This window comes from Podarcis bocagei (genome assembly GCF_964188305.1).
Source record: "Podarcis bocagei genome assembly, chromosome: 2".
Taxonomy (NCBI): Eukaryota; Metazoa; Chordata; class Lepidosauria; order Squamata; family Lacertidae; genus Podarcis; species Podarcis bocagei.
In genome coordinates this window covers 70126981-70148770 of record NC_138126.1, presented here as the reverse complement: position 1 = coordinate 70148770, position 21790 = coordinate 70126981, and the positions used below count along the sequence as shown (strand labels likewise).

General features: G+C 44.9%; 1 protein-coding gene and 1 long non-coding RNA gene across 4 annotated transcripts in view; one reads left to right on the top strand and one right to left on the bottom strand.

Annotated features, from left to right (window-relative positions):
* The window catches only part of FLT4 (fms related receptor tyrosine kinase 4), a 95036-nt gene extending 75495 nt beyond the window's left edge, over positions 1–19541 (bottom strand). For 2 of the 3 annotated variants that reach the window (XM_081180729.1, XM_081180730.1), the window contains exon 1: positions 19476–19541. In XM_081180729.1, the coding sequence (XP_081036855.1) occupies positions 19476–19533 (58 nt within the window). In that variant the 5' untranslated portion in view covers positions 19534–19541. Of the gene's footprint in view, positions 1–7221; positions 7698–19475 lie in introns of those variants that run through there. The other variant, XM_081180731.1, reaches the window with a different exon arrangement.
* On the top strand, positions 8447–15478 carry LOC308579834. Its single transcript, XR_014004598.1, has 3 exons — positions 8447–8565; positions 14475–14610; positions 15057–15478. It is a non-coding gene; the product is annotated as an uncharacterized lncRNA (long non-coding RNA).
* Positions 19542–21790: the final 2249 nt, after the last annotated feature.

Sequence of the window (21790 nt, the reverse complement as noted above, 5' to 3'; positions counted from 1 at the left end):
TATTGATGATAAATGATTATGTAGTCATGAGAGAAGGGGGATGCTTCCTCCTGCCCTCCCTAGGTGGTACCCATTTTTCCATTAATTTGATTCCTTGGACTTACCGTGGAACATTCAGATTGCTCAGTGACAGCACAGATTCTTTGCAATTATTTTGTGCCATTGTTCTGGTAGTCTCACTTGATGCATAAGCAAGCAAAAACTGATATACATTTGCCATGGATTGTAGGGCTGTGCCAACACTGGCATCGTAATGCAGAATCTGCTACAGAAATTCATGCAAACACTTTAAAGAGTTTGCATAGCGGTTTACGATCTGTGACTATTTGCCCTTTACAACCTGGTTATGTGTATGAACCAGAGGAGCCCTTCGCCCCCAATAAAAGATTTGAGGGGGCTGCCCCCCCCCAAGTTGATGGACATTGCCATTCAAATGGTGTGTGCATGCCATGACTTGTGATTGATTATGTGGGGCGGGGTTTATCTGACACACACTTCCCAATATTTTATTCAAGTTGGCACCCCTGGACTATGAACCCTTACCCCACAGCATAACATTGGCCAGTGACTAGTACATATCAGAAACACCCTTTGGCAAACTGACAGGTGAGTAAAACAATTGTTCCTTACTGGTACAAGGATGTTGGCAATTCATTGTAATTTGCCAAAGGCAAATTGTGTGAGTGGCTTACACAGAATTCTTCCTTTGTCCTTCCTGGTTATCCCCTGCCCTTTCTTATAGCAGCCTTTGGGTTTTCTTTTTTATGATCAGTTTCTGCCTTTCTGTGCTTATCTTCTAAACACTACGTTCCTACCCATGAGCAGCAGATGATATGTGCCGGTTCCCAGTTTGCTCCCACTGCTCTCCTGGTTGTTGCATGTGCGTGTTATTCAGGGAGGGGGCATTTCCGTAAAGTCAACCCTTGGCTGCATGACTGTGTCCCCAGCTCCACATGCCTATCATCACTCAGCTGTCACAGCTCATGACAGCTCAGTCTAAGAAACTTTCACACTTAATTCCATTTATGCACTCTGCAGTTTCGAAAACAGGTGTTTGGTCAGAGCCAGAGAGATACGGACTCTTTGTTTTGCTAAGTGGGAAGATCACAGAAGCAAATGGGAGCTGTGTAGAATTTCAAAGCTGAGGATGAAATACTCAAGACCTTTCAGAGCCATTTTTAAAAGCTTCCCTTCCTGCCAGCAGGAAATCCTCTCCTGCATCCTCATCCCTACGTCTCAAAATGCTTCAGCATTTTTCGGACTTCCCTTTGCCTCCCTCTTGGAGGATTTGGCAGATCTGCTGAATCACAGAGTTTCCTCTCAGTGAAGTATTTAGTCCACACTATGCCCTTTGTGCTGACTCCCTTTCCAGTCTGATAATAACTGAAACCATGGGCTAGTTTTGTGACAGGGTTAGAAGAGCAAGCCCTAATTATTCTTCAAGTCCACTTGGCCCTTCTGATTGAAATAACACAGGCGGCATTAGGGAACAGGATCTGGTCAGCCACATCTTTGGCTCCCACACTCATGTGGGCCACTCTGACAAGTGAGCAGGGGCACCCACTTGTCAATCACCTTACCCAGCTTCAAAGGAAAGAATTGGGCAAGTGCTCTACGTGTGATCTCAATTCTTTCCTTTCTTCTTTTGCAGTCTGGTATTGAAGTCAAGTCAAGCTGCAAAGGAAGATCCAGAATGAAAACAGGGCTTGCAGACACTGCCCATCAGCTGATCTGCACTGGATACAAACCTGATTTTCAACAGGGATCAGCAGCACTTAGGAATTCATGAATGCAGCCAATCCCAGCACAGTTAGAAGCTGCCAATGATCCGCGGAAGATTTTTTAAAATTATTATTATTATTTAGACATTAGTTCTATACTTGCCATCGACCAAATCCTCTGGGAAGTTTACAAAACTTAATAATTTTTTTTTAAAAACCCCAAAACAAAATGCAATAAAAAATAAGCTAAAACTAATAATGTCTATGCTATTTTACAAAATTCAGCATAAAACCAACACAGAGTAGTATAACATCACTATAAAACCAGGTTTAATCATTCAGAATTGAAAACCCACCAGAGCATTTAATTGAAAGGCCTGGGAGAATAAAAAGATCTTCACCTGGTGCCAAAAGATGCTACCAAGTACCAACTGAGCCTCTCTGAGGAGGGCATTCAACACCACACCACCGCCCCCCACTTCTTTTCTTCCCAACCCTATACTGCATATAACACCAATGTCACAACAAATCTAACTGATCTGTAGAAAACACAACCTGAAGAAAGAGACAATGCATGTGCTTTTGTAAACAAGAAAAATATTTAATAAAAATACTTTTTTTAAAAAAACCAGCTGGGGGGCCATCATTGAAAAAGGCCCTTTTCCTCATGACCACCCACCCCACTTCATTAGGCAAGAGAATCAGCAGAAGGAACTGCATAACTTGGAGAGGTTCTGGCATAGAGAAGAGACCAGCAGCAACTATGATGTGAGAACACAGTTTTAAAACTGGCATTTGTTCTAACCTCACAGTCAGCAGATGGTGGGGAAATGGGAGGTGCAAGAATCAGCTTTGGCCTAGGGAATGGAATCCATTTTTAAAAAATAACACGGGAAATGGTATTTCCCTTCTCAAGCCTCCTTCTCCCCCTGGTTTGCCTCCAAGTGGATCTCTGAGCATTTCCAGATATTAGTGAATAAATTGGCAGCCAACTCAATGTCTAGACGGCCTTTGGGGTTTGTTCCTTGTGTCAACAAGAGTAGAGGTTACTGCTGACTAGTGATGTCAGCACCAGAAGTGTCAGGACGAGGCCACAGATTTTGCCTTCCTGGTTCAAAGTGTGTGCGTTCTTCCGCTTCTCCTTTGCAGATGTAGTGGCAGGAATTGTACCTCCACCCTGTCTTACACCAAATCATTTTTCTATAAACACAAAGTTGGTCCACACAGACAAACACCTTCCAAGGATTTATTTCAGGCTTTAACAGCCACAGCTGCCCCAAAGTGGTCTCACAAAATAGAGCTACATTTATAATTAGGGGGCAAAAAAGAGGTAAAACCAACAGCGCAATAGTGATGCTACTTGATAGGTACATTTGCTAAAACAGTATTGTATCACAATTTCAGGAAATATAGCTATCAAGCTACAGTTCTAGATACCATTGTGAACCTATAAAGATCTACATTGTTTGGGCTGTAAATGCCTTAAGCGGAAATAAAAGACAAACAGGGCTCCATTCACTATGCCTGCTTCCACAACTCCTGTCAGGCAATCAACACCAGCAAGTACTAATTCAAGCCCATCACTCTTGTTTCCCCTCTCCTGTGTTGCTTCCTTCACCTGTCCACCACTGCCTCCACCTAGAGACCATTAACAAAGCATCCTGCAGCCAGCGTTCCATTTCAGTAACCCAGATACCGATGCTTTCTGTAGCAATCAGGAGGAAGAGGCAGTGGGAGAAGGCATGGTAGTGAGAGGGAAGGGGCAAGGCTGGCAGGCTTGGACCAGAGCTCAGTTTGTTGATATGCTTGTCTGACTCCAGAGCAACTCTTTTCTCTGCAGTTTGATTGGTCAGCCAAGCTAGCTGACTTCTTGATGGTGCCCTCCATGTGTCGGATGGATACACTTAGGGCTACTAGTCTGATGTACCCTATGTTGACTCCCCAACTCTGAAGCTTGCTTCCACACACAAAAATGTTTCTGGGGTGCTGTAAGTTTCAACAAATACAGATAAGAATGAAGATAGGTTTATTCTAACCATGTTACTCATACATTTTTAGTTTATTTTAAAGTATAGATACGGAGATATACAGTGAACTGTTCTGAGTCGTAGCAAGCGAGGGAAATTTTCAAGTATACTAAACACGCATGTAAACAAATAAATCCACACCAGAGGCACACAATCAATTTATCTTGTGTACTATTTTTATAGGATCAGTGCCAATATCCTTTTTTTTTGTTTCTCACATGAGGGCATCTGACAGTATCCCATGTGTGCTCCACATGGGGTTAATTTTAAGTCTTCCATCACTGTCTTGCCCCCGTCCCATACAAGATTAATTGCTAACACTCTTGCTTTTAGAAATGTATAGCTAATAGTCACACTTTTGCCATAATTTACAAGGTGTTGATTATAACAAGGTCAGGTCTGCCCACCCATTCAGAGTTAATCATGCTGAAAGTTAGTCCAGAGTCTTTGTTTATCCCAAGTGATGATAAACAAAATAAGCAAAGGATAAGTTAATGTCCTCCAACCTGCTCCACATGGTATTAATTAAACTGTGAGCTCCCAGACCTATCCTAAGATAGTTGCTAACACGGGCAATGTCCGGTTCCTTTCCAAAGTGGAATCTACTCCACAGTGACAATATAGAGAAGTTTTAAGATAAACGGCCACCATTAAATTAAAATTCTGGAAAAGAAAACCCCACTGAAATGTTGTAAAGTCTAGTCATTAACTAATTAAATAAGGATCTCAATATAAGTGATGCTTTGAAGATATGGAATGAAGATTAGAGCTTTTCCCAGCTAAATGACACTTAGAAATAATTTGTGGTCTGAAAACAACAACCTGTATTTATACAAATAAAGAAAAGCACAAAACCTCTAGGTGGAACTTCAGAACATCCAGTGTTGTAAGCAGCAATATTCACAACTCTCCCTGCTCAGAAAGCATGGAGGGCAGGTTTTAATCATCTCACTTTCTGCATTAGCTTCAGCTTCTAAGCCATCTTCAAGGGCAGCTCCCCATATAGCACATTGCAGCAGTCCAAGCAGAAAGTCACTACAGCATGGAGAAGTGAGGACATTATCAGCCTAGGAATGACTACAGCTGATGTACTAGCCTAAGGTTGACATAAGCAGGCCTAGTCACAGAAACCACTTGGGACTGCAGTGACAAACTGAAATCCAGAAGTACTCCCAGAGTCCTAAACTTTTCGTGGAGTGCAACCCCTCCCAGAATAGGCCATTCACCTAATTCAAGGACATGTACTTGTCCTTTGTTTTGGTGTATGCAGCGACTAACTAGGTGGCCTAAATGAGAGCCCAAACAAATTTGAGAGCTGCTTCCTGTGGCAATGCAGGCCTTACAGAGCAGATGCAGCACCCTAAACCTGGGCTCCTCAAAGTTTGTCATAAAGGACCCTCCTTAAAATAACAAAGGGTGGATGCAGATGGCAGTCAACTTCGGAGCTGGAATTGTCACTGTAGTTTGGGGATGCATGGGCAGATAAAGGAAGGGAAATGGAAGGTGTCAGTTGGGTATCAGTGCTTTAATGTCCTCAAAGAATGAGGTTTGTGGAAGCTAGAAGTCCACATCAATAACTGGCAGAGGTGGCAGCTCCTTTGACCTTTCAGATTAACAATAAACACAAGCAGCACCTGACTACTGCATAGACACCCAAGTTATACTGTATATGACAATACATCATGCTGGGCAAGATGAAACACACAACTGAAAGCAATTGGTTACTGGGCTGAGTGAGCAGATGTCATATTTGTCAAACCTACCCCCATATATTCTCTGGGAGGACTATCTCCCATGTGAACTGTGAAACTATTGGTTAAATATAGCTACTAGAACAACATGGTGAAATTTGGTTTCAGCTCTTAATACTTTAGGGCAAGAGTATGGGGAGGGGAGGCAGATATTTTAATGCTGTACATGAAACTGTCATGAAACCACTAGATCAAAATGGGCCATGCCAAGAATCTAGGAGTGCCTGTTTTATGGAGTTGGGATATTTTGAAATATGATATAATAATACGGGAAATCTGGCAACTCTAATTGTTCCTTGAGACAACAATTATTATAGTTGGAGAAAGAGACCAGAATCAGTTTGCCTGTTTAGGTTCCTCAGAACTACAGCAACAAAAAACCCACCCCTCCTGGGACTGTCTTGGGAGATAAACAGAATGAAAAAACCTTACAAATGCCAAATTTCCAGGGGCGGGGGGGGGGGGGGAGTCTGAGGCCCTTTATTCAGAGCCAATAGTGCAAACAGAACAAAAAGCAGTACAGCACCTTAAAGGACAACAAATTTATTATAGCATAAGTTTTTGTGGACTACAGTCCACTTCATCAGATGCATTGACAGGATAACACTTCATGCACCTGAACTCAAAACCTTTTGCTATAATAAAGTTGTCACAAGACTTTGCTGTTTTTGCTAAAGAAAACTAACATCCCTACTCCTCTAGAAATTGTTACGGTGGAACACACCACCACAGGCAGTTCATTTATTCTTATAAAACTCAGGCAGAATTAAAACAAGGATTAAAATTCATAGCCTGAATTTGGCTGGTGAACTTATATGCTCTCATGCCAATAGAAAATGCAGCTTCTAAGAAATCTAAGGGAGGTATCAGAATGCTCAGGGCAACCCCAAAGTTTGCCAAAGTACAAACAATATTTAAAAGTCCACAAATACCCAAATGGGGCAACCACATGCCCCCAAACAGCTCAATGCAGACTAAGCATGCTCCATGATCATCAGGAGCCATGGAATGTTGACTGTCAATTGGAAAAGAAAAATTTAAAACCAAGAATGGAAGAGTGAGAAAAGAATTGGCTTGCTTGAGCCCTTAGCAGATTTTAGGAAGCTGGAGGAAGACATGGTTAACTGGCTGGCTGGTCCTCTCCCTCAACAGGAATGCTACTGTTAGATGTGTGTGAGAGAAAATATATTGCAACGTTTTGTTGTAGGTCCCATTTATACACCAAATTTCTCAACATTTATAAAGACTACATTGCAAGAAGGAGATGGGTAGTCCTGCATTTCTTGCTTGCTCCAAGTGCTATAGAGATTTGTTGCCTTTCCTGGTTGTTCATTTCCTGTAGAATGGAGCTGAACCCAGCAATACCACACCCAGAAAAAGGTTGCATCCTGAGCCCTACAGCATTAGAACAGGCAACACATATCCTGGATATCCTTCCTTGCAGCAAACCTTTTGGTAGGAATGCTAGGTTAGATGAGAAATGGCAACCCCATGTTCACAGTATCACTGTGAGGGAGATCTATAAGTATAATTGTACTGGATAATTTGCTGTGTAACTATAGGTCAGTATAATTTTGTCAAAAGTTTGATGTACCTTTTTTAAAAAACCCACCACCATTGTTATTTTCAATTTACAATAAAAACATCAAATTTCCCCATGCAGGCCTATTATATAACCTATGCATTCTTCATAAAAATAACGTAACAGAAATTATAACTCACCCCTTATCACCTGGCAGGGAGAGGGGGTGCCATTTTGTGGTTTGCCTCAGGTTCCAAAATGTCTTGGGGCAGCCCTACAGTAATGTGTACACAGGCAACCAAGATGTGACAGAACAATATAGCACTGATATCATAAGAGGCAGCACTACAAGCTGTAGCCTTTAGGAAGCCTGATGGCTGTGTGGCCGAGGAATATAACCTGACCTTTCTAACACTTGGCCTTCCCTTGAAATATGCAGCATTACTGGCACATTGCTAGATGTTATGAACAATATTTAGTGTTTAGAAAACAGTAGTGGGGAGGGGGGTGCTGTGACACCTCTTCTTTCTAATATGTTTGCCATATGTGGAAGTCCTTGAAGTAAAATCAAAAGGCATAAGGAGACAAGAGAGAGAGAACAGAAACCAGGCCTTGGCAAGTTGCCAGCTGCGTAGCGCCCTCTAGGTCTTTGCTCAGGGAACAGCATCCGTTCCTTGGGTCCTCCTGGCTGTTTATCTGTCTGCCTTTCTCTCCAGGAAACTCTATCTCATCATTCCCCTTACTTTGCTTCAGCTTGACTTCCTGAGTTCTCTTGCCAGGTTTACCCTTCATCTTCCTCCACACCTCCCCCGCACCATAACTGCCAGGCCGTGTTTGCATTTCTCTCCCTGTCAGCTTTCCTTTCTCTCCCCCCTGCCCCACCGCAGTGCCCTTTCCCTCCCCGGCTCCATCCTCTCAGAGAGGAGATGTCCTGGGCCAAAGTTAGCCTGTCAGGTAGCCACATGTCCGGCCCAGAGCTACCAGGTCAGCTGGGGCCACCCTGCAGACCTCCTCTCGGATCTGGGCTGTCAGCAGCCTTTCCATCCCTCTGCTGAGCTCAATACAGTATGTGCTGCTTTTAAGTTAGAGGGGCAGGGTGCTCGTTGCACATCTGACAGCACGTGTTTCCTTTTGGATCTGGCCTGCCAACAACTGATGGCAAGGGGGCTAGCCATCTCTTTCTCTAGGACCGCCAGTTCTCTTTAGTTACATTCACCCCATACTTTCAAAGCACTCTTTGCACCACACATGGAGAATCCTGGGAGCTGGTGCTGGGAACTGTAGGTCTGTGAACTCAGTGCCTTTACCAAACTACAGTTCCCAGGATTCTTTGTGGAAAACTATTACCATTAAAGCTGAATAAGTACTTTAAATGTAGGTGTGGCCTTTTTCTATCAGTGTTCCTGTGACTTCTTTTAACAGTTGCCTGACAGAGAAACCTAATAGGAGATACTTCCATATCATCTCCATATTGGGAAACACTTCATCTGTTGAATTTGTTCACATCACAAAGGTGTGAAAAATGCTTGAGCACTTACAGAGAGGTGAGGAGGTGCCATCCCTGGTTTGGTCCTTGATTACTTTCATTACTTTGGAGTTACTGGCTAAATTTATAGCCTTTGAAACAGACCATTTCCCCCCAATGTGCAAACATTCCCTATTTAGGTTTATAAATGCATTACAGTTTTCTTGAATTCTCTGGTGGAGAGATGAGCTATAATCATAGCAGTATAGAGAGCAGGAAATGGATGGAAAATGCTTTGATCATATAATTAATACTTAAAGGAATGCATATCTAATATTTTATTTTGCAGCCTCCCAGGATTGAAGAACTTCAGTTACCTCCCCCTTTAATAAAACAATCAAATAGTGCAACCTTTGCAGAGTACAAATCCTGATGATTACAAGTTCAAAGAGACAGTCAATGAATCTGCACAGATAACTAATAATCACAGGCAGGCATGAAATTCATTTTTCCCGTCAAACAAAAAAGATGTCCATTGAAATGCCATGTTGTGGCTTTCTCAACAGGCTACTTGTGTTCAAATCAATCATATTTTCATAGTTAGAACTTCAAGTTGAAAATATATTTTTTTATAAATGGTTTGCAGGCCATCATAAATCACCAATTTTTATTTTTTTTAAATTCTAATTCTACTGATTGTTGTTTTCCTATTTAAAATTGTTTCCATACACAATAACTCAAACCCCAGAGGTACTCACAAGCAGGATACAATAGCAGGGAAATGTTTATATATGCTAATGACTCAATTAAGGATGGTAATTACTAACAAAGATGTTGTACTTAATAACTGAGTGTGCTTGAAAGGGGCTGAAAATCAGATGAACTGGCTGGTCTCATTCATTCAAGATGTAGCAGAAAGGTATAGCGAAATCCACAACAGTGTGGTCTCCAAAAACTCTGTTGTCTTGATGAATTAATTGGACACCTGGTTTGGATATAACACTAAACCACAGTTTAGTGTTATAAAAATGGGCCTCGTCTCCCCCTGGGCCCATGTACCCCCTACTGCAGCTGAAAGGAATCCAGAAACTTTCATTTCTACCAATCTGTTGTATCAGCGATGATTCTGAATCTTTTTCTCAAAGCTTGGTGGTTTGTATTCTAAAGTGGATGATACAGTCTCTCTTCTCTTAAAACATTATAAAACTGTAAATTTAGTGCAAGCAGGAACTTTAGCCATCGATTTTTAATCAAACTTGTCAGTGCTAACACATATTTTTGCACTTGGGCAGGTAGCATAGAGCTTGCGCAAGACCACATTTATTTATGATTCCTTTTATCTACTCTTGCAATAAAACATGTTTTCATTGGGATTGGGGAAGGGGTTAGTGAGAGGTCAATGCTCTAAGCAATCTTTCCAATTCATAGCAATACTAGCTAAACAGCAGCTAAGCCAGAGTCTCCAGTCTATTACAAAGAAAGTATTACATTTCTCTTCCAGCCCCCAAAATTAAAAGAATATATTCCAATGCTAGCTAATTTCAAGCCATCTCCTACGGATAAATTCTTTGAAATGCCACCCAGGTCTTGTTATTGCTGTTGAGGACAGAGAGCTGGGGATTCAGTCGGCATTAGATTTTATTTGTCTAACCAGCTAGGGGTGGGGAGGGGGCTGTAAATACTGAGAAATGCCAAGCCCTGGGAGCACAGTCCTTGTCTGACTCTGCCACTGAACTGCAAAGTCAGGAGCAAGCAGAATGCCGAAGCTACATATCAGAATGAGGCAGTGGATGCTCATTCTTCGAGAATGAGGAAGGCACAAGGAAAGGTACTAACTTTAAAACACACACACACATTTTCCTCCCAAATATATTTTGGACAATACTTTGGGCAAAGCACCTCTTTCAAATACTGTACCATCTCTACTCTCACTCCTTTTGGTAAGTCTTCCCCTGCTTCCTTCATTTGTATTCTTATCTCAAGGATATTTTCCCTGAAATATTAATACATTATGCAGAAACAGAGCCAACTCAGGACATTTTGCTGCCCAAAAGTGGAGCAACAAATGGACACACACACACACACACTCAAATCAAGGTGCATAGTATCCAAAGCCAACCAAGTTATTGGGTATCTGAAGCAGAAAATCTCAAAAACAAGTCTCCCCTTTCCTGGCAGTAAAAATAGAATAACTAAACAGAGAGAAGGCAGGTTTGGGTTAGGTGTAAAGGGATGGGGATAGGTTTAGTGCCAGGTGTAAGATGAGAGGGGTTGAAAAGGGGAAGTGGTCAGGCAGGGGTTGGTGAGCAACCTAAACAGTGGTGCAGTCCCTAGTATACAGGTAATCCTCGTTTTTGTGCTGGGGTTTACATCCCAGATCCTCCCATGTGTCGGCAGAGCACACATAAGCCTGCTCCGCCCCTACCCCATTCCGCCCCTTTTTGTGATGTCTTTATGACATTTTGGGGTATTTCCAGGTTCGGTGCTGTGCGTGTGTACATGTCATTCGGGTGCACATAAATCGGTTGTTGCCTGTATAAATAAAAATATAAAGGATGATCCAACTGGTAAAATAAATATGTTATTATCAGGGGACAGGGAACTGTTTAGGGGATTTTGTTGTGGGGGGTTGCTGCTGTTGTTGATGTTAGTTTTTTATAACTTTATACTGGATCTTATGGTTTATGTGGAAATTGTTCAGTTTGGTTGTGTACTTTTTGATGTTTTGTTTATTGTTTATAACTACTTTTCTTATGTTTGTAGTTATGCATTTTTTATACGTTGTAATCCACTTTGAGCATAGTTTTAACTATGGAAAGATGGCATGCAAATAAAATGATGGATTGATCAGAAAATCAAATTACAAGGCTGAAACATTTGGTTCTCAAATCGCATATGTACTTGAATTGTACATTTTATAATTTGCAATATAGACATGTGGAGGAAGGACAACTAAATCCTTGTATACTTTGGCCCTAATACAGTCAGGCTTATTAGGCTTAGCCATGACTAAACTTGACCCACTTATTTCAACAAGACTAAAGTACAACTATTTCCTCCTCTAGATTTAGGGCCTATATTCCATAAGAGCCTTGGCTGTCCACATCATCTCAGTTTTACCTGTGGAAACAGTGCAATTTCAACTTACTAAAGTGCAATTTCTGAAAACTTCTGGTTTGCCAAACGTTTTACATACTCCAGGCCCTTGCAGTGATTCCTGGAATTTTTATTCTCAATTTCAATCAGCCAACAGTCCCTCGGACGTCATTGATTGCAGAACAAGAAATTTAGGATTTAGCCTAGTAATAAAAACTTCCTTCCTTCTTTCTGTGGAACACTCTGCAGGGCATTGCTATGTTCTTTTCTGCTCTGTCTACAACTCTTGAGACTATTCTGGTTGATCACCCTTATTCCTTCCTGCAGATGCTGCTAGGGTGGAAATGAGGTAAGATTTAAAACTGCAAGGAAAACAGAACAACCAGCAAGCTAGAGCAAATATGGTTACTATTTGGAATAGGCAGTAGGCTCTTCCAAAATACGTAGGCTATGTACATATTAGTAACTTAAAACACAATGAGATGCCTGCCTGCTGCATTTCAAGTTGCATTTGCCTGGCAAGGATATCTTCATCCAATGCACATTTTCCCTCGCCTGCAATTCCCCCATGAAGCTGTCATCTGCACATGCACAATGGTTGTCTCAAAGGTACACACCTCAGCTTAACTGGGAAGTGAATGTGGCTTATGTTTTCAAATCATATGGCAACTGGTTTGAGGGAAAACACATCAAGCATCAAGAACTACATGATAGATATGGATTGTGGCTAATGTCAGGTGTACCTCCAGAATGAGAGCACACTGGAGCCAGGGTAATGTGCGCGCAGCCATTGTTGGACATAACAGTCACTTATTTCCATGTTCCCTTTTAGAGGTTTATTGAAGCAACTCAAACAATCCTGTGCACTGTTAATACATAAAGTCGGGGTATATGTACAATTTAACTCAGCAAAAAAAAAAGTCAACAGTGATGCAGCAGCGGGTATTTACAGAGGAGAATCAGAGGCTGGAAGTGCTTAGCCTTTCCCTACAACCATTCTCCTGGACTTGTTGCTTGACTGATGGGCTAATGCATGGCCTTGGAGCCACCTGGGCAAAGCAGGGAGCTGGGAGAGAAAGAGAGGGGTGGGGAACTGGTGGGAGAGGAGGGTTATGGGGGACATTGGTGAGCTGAAAATGTTTAAGCACTCACTCTTGCCCAGTAACACTCCCTTGCTAATGCCCTGCCTATCCATTCATTAACAGTATTAGGCAAACTGGGAACCTGTGTTTGCCTAGTAATGTGCAGTTTACAATTCTGCAGCCAGAAAAACCAACATTTGGTGAACAACATGAGTTATGCTAATTGGATATGTTTGCAAAATTGCATGCCCCATCTTGTCTTGTTTTAAATCCAGAGTAACTTTGCCCTCTTCAGTGAAGTGGAAATTGGAGCACGTTTCCTATCTCTTATTTCAAGCAGCCTTTCTTGGAATATTATTTTTAATGTATCAGTCACCACATGGAAAATTAAACCATGGATACAGAAATGCTTAAGCTTCAAGTCAAAGTTGGGCAAACACTGGTGATCATTAGGATGTCCACAATGAATTTCACCATAGCTACCCCCCCAAATCATCCAGTGCTTGCCTAGCTCTGACCTGCAGTTTAAGCTGTTCTGTGCTGAGGTTTCATTCTCCAAATGGAGATTCATACATGGGGTAAAGGAATAGCTAAGTGTGCATATAATGACCATTCTCATGGAGCATGTTGCTCCATGAAAAAATGGCAGAAGTCAATACAAATATAGTGGAGTTGCTTTTATTGGAAATATATTTACTTCAGCAGTTCTAATACGGGTTTGTTTTGTATGTAACTGTAAATGTAGACTCTAGTACACAGATCATATCAAAGCACCATGTATGGTGAAAATACACGTCCGAATGTTTTGTTCATGCTGCTTGTACAGAGATTCCTTCTTGACTGCCTCTCACTTCTGACAAGCCCTGCGTCACCATGTACCATGCCATTGTTATTGCTGGCCTTGCTGACACATTGTCACCATAAGTCAGTGGAAAACTCTGCCCGGGCCTGGACTCCAGCCAGAAGGCTCTACTCCAGGATCCCCCTTTCCCCTCTCCCCATGAACTCCTCCCTGAGTCAGCTGGCTCAACCGCCCACAGAAAGGGGGAAAAAACACCTCCTTGAAAGATGTCATCATTTCATAGTTGGATTATTTTCAGACTAGAAATGCAGCGTGATTTGTTTACAAGTAAGTGAGCAGATCAACACACTGAAGTGCAGATACTTTCTCCCCCTGGAAAATGTATATTAAATGGCCAGTGTCAATCATGCCTGAGTTGGCCGGGCATGCTGTTCTCCTCCCCCATCCTCACCAAAATGAAAACTGACCCATTGCCTACCTAGACACCCATCATAAAGGGGTCCCTGAACTGTTATCAGGCTATGACAGTTTCCGCCATCGGATTCCTCCTGCCCATCAGGAAAGCTAAATAAGGACCGCAGTTCAGGCGGCTGCAGGAAGAGGGGAAATGCAGGACATCCGGCCCAGCTGCCAATTTTTCCTTTCCCATGAACCACTGCTGACCTCCGCCAGCAAAGGCTTGGACATCATGCCTGGCATCATAGCTAAGCATCTTCACTTAACTCTTTGCAGGCTACCTGTTAAAAGGCAGGGACCTGCGGATACCTGGATTAATCATAGTGCGTGACTCAGTTTTACATAAAGTTCAGAGAGCGTAATATTGGCACAGTTTGATCTCTATAACGTATCACCCAACTTCAGTTCAGGGCATGCCTGTCTCAGCAGTGTATAAATTTAACCCATTTGTAACAGCAAACAGTTGACTATGTACCTCTATTAAGTTTATGCCAGGAAGTTAAGCATATGCATGTCTTGAAAGCATTCAGTGATTATTTTATCTCCTTATAGACAGGTTTACAGTTGCTTGTCTATGTGACAGCTATACTCACACACTTCCAGTATGCTGAACAGGTTATTTCCTATTATGAAACCATTAACGGAATAAACTGACATCTGGCGAACTCTAGGTTACTACAGTGAAAAGGTAATCCCTGTATCCTTTAGAAACTTCCTAATGTCTAAAGATAAATTCCAGAAGGTCCACTCTCTTTTCTGTGAATAACATATTGGGTTATTATTTTTTCCTGTCTGATCAGATAACTTGGGGTTTTTTATGGAGGAAAGGGGGATAAATCTTTGCTGTAAATTCATAACACAGATGGAGAGAAGTGAAGAGGCATTATTTATACTGTATAGGAGGAGTAACTGTGGAAAAGCAATACTGTTTAAAATATTGGAAATAGTCAGAAGGGCAAGTGGATGACTGCAGTTGCAGAATGTGAGGGGGGCAGATTCAATAAGTTAGTTCGCCAGGTTCTGCCCTTATTGCATTACACAACTTTGCATTCTTTCTTGTCTCTCCAGTGACTGGTGATTCATGATATCCTTGTGATTTTGCAGCAATATTATCTTTGTCTCTTTTTTATGAAGGGCATCAATGGACTGTAGCACAATAACTGGAATTCCATTTGGACACTTGCTAGCTTGTTTTGGATTTTCCATCATCTCTTGGTTTGGCCTCACTGCCAAGTAGCCACAACTGTGCTGAGCTGGCTTTGAATGTCTTAGTCAAGTGTAACATGAGAAGGCTATTGCAAGAAGAAGAAGAAAACTAAAAGGACTGAGGAATTATAAGGTGGGACGGTGGACTGGAAATCCCCCTTTGTAAGCTGTCTGTACTCACAATGGGAGCATAGGAACCTGCCTTATACCAAGTCAGACCATTACAGCCTACACTGTATTGTCTACACTGACTAATAATGGCTCTCCAGAGTTTCTGACTTTTTCTGACTTTTACCAGCCCTACTGGTAAAGTGTGGGATGCAAAGCATGTGAGTATATGTAGACTTATTTTTGTGAGGGGGTAGAAATCAGGGCGTAGCAAGGGGGTGCGGTAGGTGCGGTCCACCACAGGTGTCCCCACTGAAGGGGGTGACAAAATGGCGGGTGGCACTCACTGTAGGGCCTGCAGCGTGCCCGAGCCACGCATCTCAGGCACTCACAGGCTCCACGATGTCTGCCCACTGCCTCCCCCCCCAGCTGTAGGGTGGCTGAGGCCCTGGCCCCTGTGGCGCGCCCCATCCCTATGGGTGCCAGGTGCCCGTCCTGTACCTCCCTAAGGGCACTTCGCGCCCCATCCTGTCCCTGTGGGTGCTGTGTGCCCCATCCCATCCCTCCCTAAGGGCACTGCACTGCACTCCCCGCCCCGTCCCCCCCATGGGTGCCGTGCGCCCTGCCCATCCCTATGGGTGCCACACTCCCCGTGCCGTCCCTATGGGCGGTTCGCCCCGCCCCTTTGGGCGCACCGCCCCAGGTGCCCGAAAGGCTTCCTGTGCCGCTGGTTAGAACCAGGCTTAAAACACAGAGCCAGCCTAGGCACTGAGCCTGGCTGTGTCCTTTTAATGATGAGGCACTTTGGAGGAGCAATGATACCACTGCAATTCATTAAGCACCATTACAGTTTTGACCTTAGGAGAAATCCACCAATGGGACTAACACAACCCACCTCATTAGCAGCTTGAAATAAGAAACAAAGCTTTAAGATAGCCAGAAGCAATAAAAATCCTGGGATTAATTTAAACAGTCACTGGATATCAGAGCAGCTGCAGAAGTATTTCTATGCCCACAGAGGAGAAATTATGGTCGTGCTGCAATCCATCGGAATGCCTAGCACCAAGTCCCAGGCTACAAGGAGCAGGGGGTATCTGTTTAACACATTGTGTCAAGCGTCCTTGCAGCAGGTGCTGCGGCAATTGGGGATCTATCGGGGAAAAGTGCGGCAATAATATATTCCATATGCCCTCTGCAATCATGTCAGCATGCTCCACTACGTCTGCTACAAGGATTTGTCTGCCTCCCTCAGCTACATTCCTGGAAGCGGTAGGTTTGAGTTTTACTTGGCCCCGTGCCAAAAGGATGCTTTTAGCACTCTCACTGTAAATGGAGACTTGATCCATGAAGCCAGGCGAGTCAGTATGATCTGCAGTCCAGCTATGTACTGCAGGCCCAAGAAATTGGTGCACCCTTAACCAAGTGGCTGGGTGGGCCTGAGGAGAACTGACTGTGCATGTTTATTTACAACTTATCATACAAAATAAGGAGGCAACAAAGAATGGGCCTTGTCCCATGCTGGTAGGCATTGGCGCAGCGTGGGTTGCCAGTGCCCAGGGGCTGACAAGGGAGGGAAGGAGGGAGGGAAAAGGACAGAGTACGCATGCACATTCCTAGTGCCACCCATGGCACCCAGGAGATCACAGCCGCAAAGATTAAGAAAGGAGAAATAATTCCGCTGCCTGGAGAGGACACTTTCTGGTTTGCATGGAGAAGCCATTTTCAACAGAACTCAGCAATGGAAGCATGCACTGTATTGAGGCAGCACCGGGTGTTGAAATGTTGCACCCCTAAGAATTTTGCACCCGGGGCAACCACCCCTGTGATTCTGCCCCCACACACCACTATTGCCAGGGGCTGATGAGATCTGTATAGTCCAACAACATCTGAAAGCCCCCAGTTTAGACATCCCTATTATAAAGAGCCCAAATACAGGAGTCTGTAAACCTCCTCACCCAAACCTCAAGACTTAACATTTCTTAACATTATGTGTGATGATTACCCCGCCACACACAATTCTTCCAGGGAATATGTATGGATCTCCTCATCTCTCCTGCTTTAGCCTCTCAATAACCCAGGGAGATAGGACAGGCTGACAAAGCGACCGGCTAAAATCACCTACCCCACCCCTGAACTATGGTGCAATACTGTCTGGATGTAAAAGGAAATATTTACAAATCAAAGTTAAGTATGCCAATAGTGGCACCTGATCATCAGACATTCATGTTGGCATAAGAGACAGATAAAGAGTGTTAAAGCTTGTATAAAAAATTGTGTGCCATTGAAACTAATGTACTCCAAAGTCACCAGGTGAGCTTCACAGCTGAACATGGGTCTGAACATCACCACCATCAGCTTTCAGAACACATTCAAGCCCCTATGCCAGATTTATCTCACACCTGTTTATTCTTCATTCCTTTCTAGCTATTCGTTTAGGAAAGGTGGTGTTCTCAATCCACACTGCCCTCCTGCCTCACAGAAACTCTGATTCTTATGAAGGAAGCATTATATCAACTCAGTTCTCTTTGTATCAGGACATGAAAAATCAAGCATGTGCGCTGCTTGTGTGCACTCCACCCCAGAGGCAGCAACCCAGTGTGTATTAGCCTTGTTCAGACCCATTAGGTTAGTAGGAGAAAGGTAACATCACCCACAAATAATTAATCACAGTGTCCAATTCCAGCTGCAAAGCACTATGCCTTAAAAGCACCTTTGCTGAGCAGCAGCTGTCTGGACTTGCAATGCGCATGGTGCTGCACTCTATACCTCTCAGATGCTTAAGACCCTGCTTTTAAATCACTTTTTTGTGGAATAAACAATACACCACAACAGTGATGAAGCATGGAGCTGTGATGATAGAAAATGGTCTTATGCTGCAAAAATTGATCTTACCGCATGCAAAGCTTCCTGCACTATGACTTTTGCTGTGGTCTCTCTGGTTCCTTATAGCCTCCTACCTGAACGCTAGCAAATCATGTGTCATAGTCCTCCTCCACAGAAACATTTTCTGCATCTCAGCAAATGTTGCCTACAGCTTTATTTTATTAGTAGCTCTGACATGCAGGCCCCTCTGACATGCAGACCACCTCCCTACTCCCAGGTCTGACAGGCATCTCATGCAGTCTCAGCCAGTATAGATCTACTCAGAAGGAAAGTCCCACTCAGGGGTGCTAACTTGAATAAAATATTGGTGGGGGGAGGTAAGCCCCACCCCACATAATCAATAGCAAGATGCAGCGTGCACATACCATTTCAATGGCAATGTCGATCAATTGGGGGGGGGGCTCCAATATTTTATTGGGGGAGAGTGAAGGGACCTCAGCCCCTAGGAGTTGGCTCCTATGGTCCCACTTTGTTCACTTTGTGAATGCAGCCCTAGTGTTGGGCCAGTCAATGTGTTTTGGCAATAAATGCAGTAACTTGAACCAACTTATGTGTCTCAGTCTGCATAGCACACAAACAACAGGCAATGCATTAAAAAGGAAAAGAAAGAAAAAAACCAACACAAAGGCAGGATAAACTGTGCAGGATCACACCAGAAGGCACTTCCTGAGGAACCAGCGCAGGTTTGATCCCTGTTGCGGGGTTAAACCAAAGGGATGTCTAAAGTCTCCTTTCCTGCCCGAACTTTGCGTGCAGCTGGAGGAAAAGATTAGTCACCCAAGAGTGCCCTCTGGTGGTTGAATGGCGCTCGGTCATCCAGCTGAAGTCGAAAAAGATGGAACAAGTAGTCGAAGGAAGCGGGTACAACACTACTAAGTTGGCAGATGCTTTGCCCGGCGAGCGGCGGAGTTAACAAAAGAGGGAAAGGGATGAGAAAGGGAATGAAGGGACAGAGGAAGAGCGCACAGCTGGGGTCTCAGAATCCAAAGAAGCAATAAAAGCGGGGGGAGCTGAAAAGTGGCAAATATTATCTAGAGAAGAAAGGGAGGCAAAAGGCAAGGTTGGGGGCCGAGGCCACGGAGAGCGTGCAAGGAGCAGCGAAAGGGTGAGAGGAGCCAGGGGATGCCCGTCCCCGCCGGTGCCAGGCGGTCGGGAGCCGCTGGGGCAACTCCGCGCACGCGGGCGGAGGGAGCGCGGAGTTGCTGGGCTGGAGCTTTCCGCTCAGGTTCATCCCGGGCGCAGACCGCTCCGTCTCCCGCAGCCAGGCGATGCCCCGTCCCATCCCTTGCCAGCCCACAGCAGCTGCGCGGCGCCGCCGGCGTGCGCTCCGTCGAAGGCGCGCCTGCGCTCACTCACCTGCTTCCGAGACGATGCCGATCCAGAGCCAGAGGGAGAGCGTGCACACTCTCTTCATTTCCAGCGCCGGGGCGAGGGCCCGTCGCGAAGGGGCTGCGGCAGCAGGCGAAGCCACGTCTGGCAACGGGGGCTCCGCGGTTGCTTCTACTCGAGGGCCGGCGCAAGGCTGTGCCTCCTCCGTCCGCCTCAAGCAGGGCGGACGCGCTCTCTCGATGCCTCGGGCGCGCTTCCCTTTCCTTTTCCTCCCGCTGCCGGGAGCAAATCCCGCTGGAGCGGCTTGGCCAAGTTTGCCCCGGCGCAGCAGCTCGGCCGGGGGCTGCTCCGTCTTTGCGCGAGGCAGCCGAGCCGGTGTGAGGGGCGGAAGGAAGGCGGGAAACGCGCGGCGGGGGCGGGGAGCGAAGGTGGCGGGCGGGCTGGTGGGCAAAGGGGGGAAAGTGTGAAGAAGGGGGACGACGACGAGAAGGGCACCGAGTGTGGGGTGGGGCTTGCTGGGTCGGAAAGCGGAGTTTCTCCCTCACCCGCCAAGGGATAGCGGCGGGAGAGAGACGGGGGTGGGCGTGGGGAGAGAGAAAAGCTGTTCGACGACGGGGTGGGCAGGAGCGTTAAGGTGTGTGAGGGGAGCGCGCGCAATTAGAGCAAAATTGACCGGGGGGAGGAATCACGTCGCGAGTCAGATGGAATGATGGGCTCCGCGTGGGAGGCCGAGAAATTTGCTGGGAAAGGCGATGGGCAGACGCAGCGTTGTGGGACGGGGGAAGCGCGGCAAGGAGCAGGTGAGAGGCTCCACCACCGCCTTGCTGTTCTTATAAAGGCAAATGGTTTCCTCGGGCAAAGGGGTGCGTCTGGAGTCTTCTCTTTTGAGGACGCCCGTTCTGTGTGCGCTCCACAACATCATCATCATCATCAACAACAACAACAGAGGGACAATACAATAAATGAGCAATTTCCTGACACTGACATTCGATGAGGGGAAAGCTTCACCTGTTGGATTTTATTTTTATTGCCGACGCTGCCAGTGTTAGAGAAGCAGGAGCTCTGCCAGAAAAACAGTGGCATCCATAGTATAATGCGCTTCCTTGCTTATATCCCTTTTCACTCCTGGAACATGCTCTTCCAGTTCCTGCTGTGCTTTCTGTGCAAAGCCAGAAGCACCAGAAATAGTCTCTTCCATGGGACCATGGGAAGAGGGGTGGGCTCCACTGTCGGATTCTCAGCCGCAGTCAGAGGTAACTGGCCACTACCTGCTTGTGATTCCACGTGGATAAGCAGTGCAGCCTATGCCTTAGAGCAGGCATGTCCAACAGGTAGATGGTGAAGAGAGGCCTGAAGAGGACCCCCAGGAGTGAGGTCCACCATCCCTGCTATATAAAAAGTAGTGGTGATAACGCAAAGGCAACATAAGACATATAGATAACAAAAATAGTGGGTAGAGCCGATGTCAAATCTCTGCCCAGCCTTTTATCTTAGTGGGTGACCCTTGGGCAAGTCATGATCCCTCAGCCTAACCTGCCTTTCTGGGTTACTGTGAAGACAAAATCAACCCTACACTACCCTTCGTTCCTTGGAGAAAGGGAAGCATGAAAATGCAGTGCAACAATCCCAGTAACACAGAGCAAGTGCACAGACAGGAATGCATAGACATGTGGACAGGCGAACTAAGGGATCCTATAAAATCATACTAGCTGACTTTGGTTCCATGCTAACAAACACACTTGCCATGCATATTGCCAGCTGCAGAAATAGATGAGTGGGGGGGGGGTGTCACCCAGCCATACAAATGTGCAAATCAGGACAAACTGATGGAATGCTTGACATAAGTATGTGTATCACTTCGCCACTACATGTCCAGGTACATACACATGGATTCATATGTGTGTCTGAAACACACAGAGATAAGCTCACACTGTAGCTCTCACCATGTAAAAGAGCATTTTAAACACATGGGAGTCATTGAAAGATCTCTCTCCATCTGTAGAAACCCGCGCCTCAGGGACCTGACCTGCTATTTCCTCCTCCAGCTGTTTGTTGTTTTGTTTCCTTTCCTCTCCCCCCGCCCCCCCCCATTTAGAGAAGTCTGCTTTAATAAGTGCATCACTAACCTTTCAAAGCACAGTAAGGACAAAGGCAGCCAAGCTGTGCCAAGGATCAGGACCACTTCTTGGCATCTGCAGCCAAGCTGCTCTTTTGCTGTGATTACTTAAGAGCAGTTATGCTAGAAAACAATGAGTCCAGTAGCCTCTTGCTCTAGTTGGCGGAGAATACAACCAACTTATTCTAAAAGCGGAGCTTATTACCAATTTTCTTTTTGTGGACTT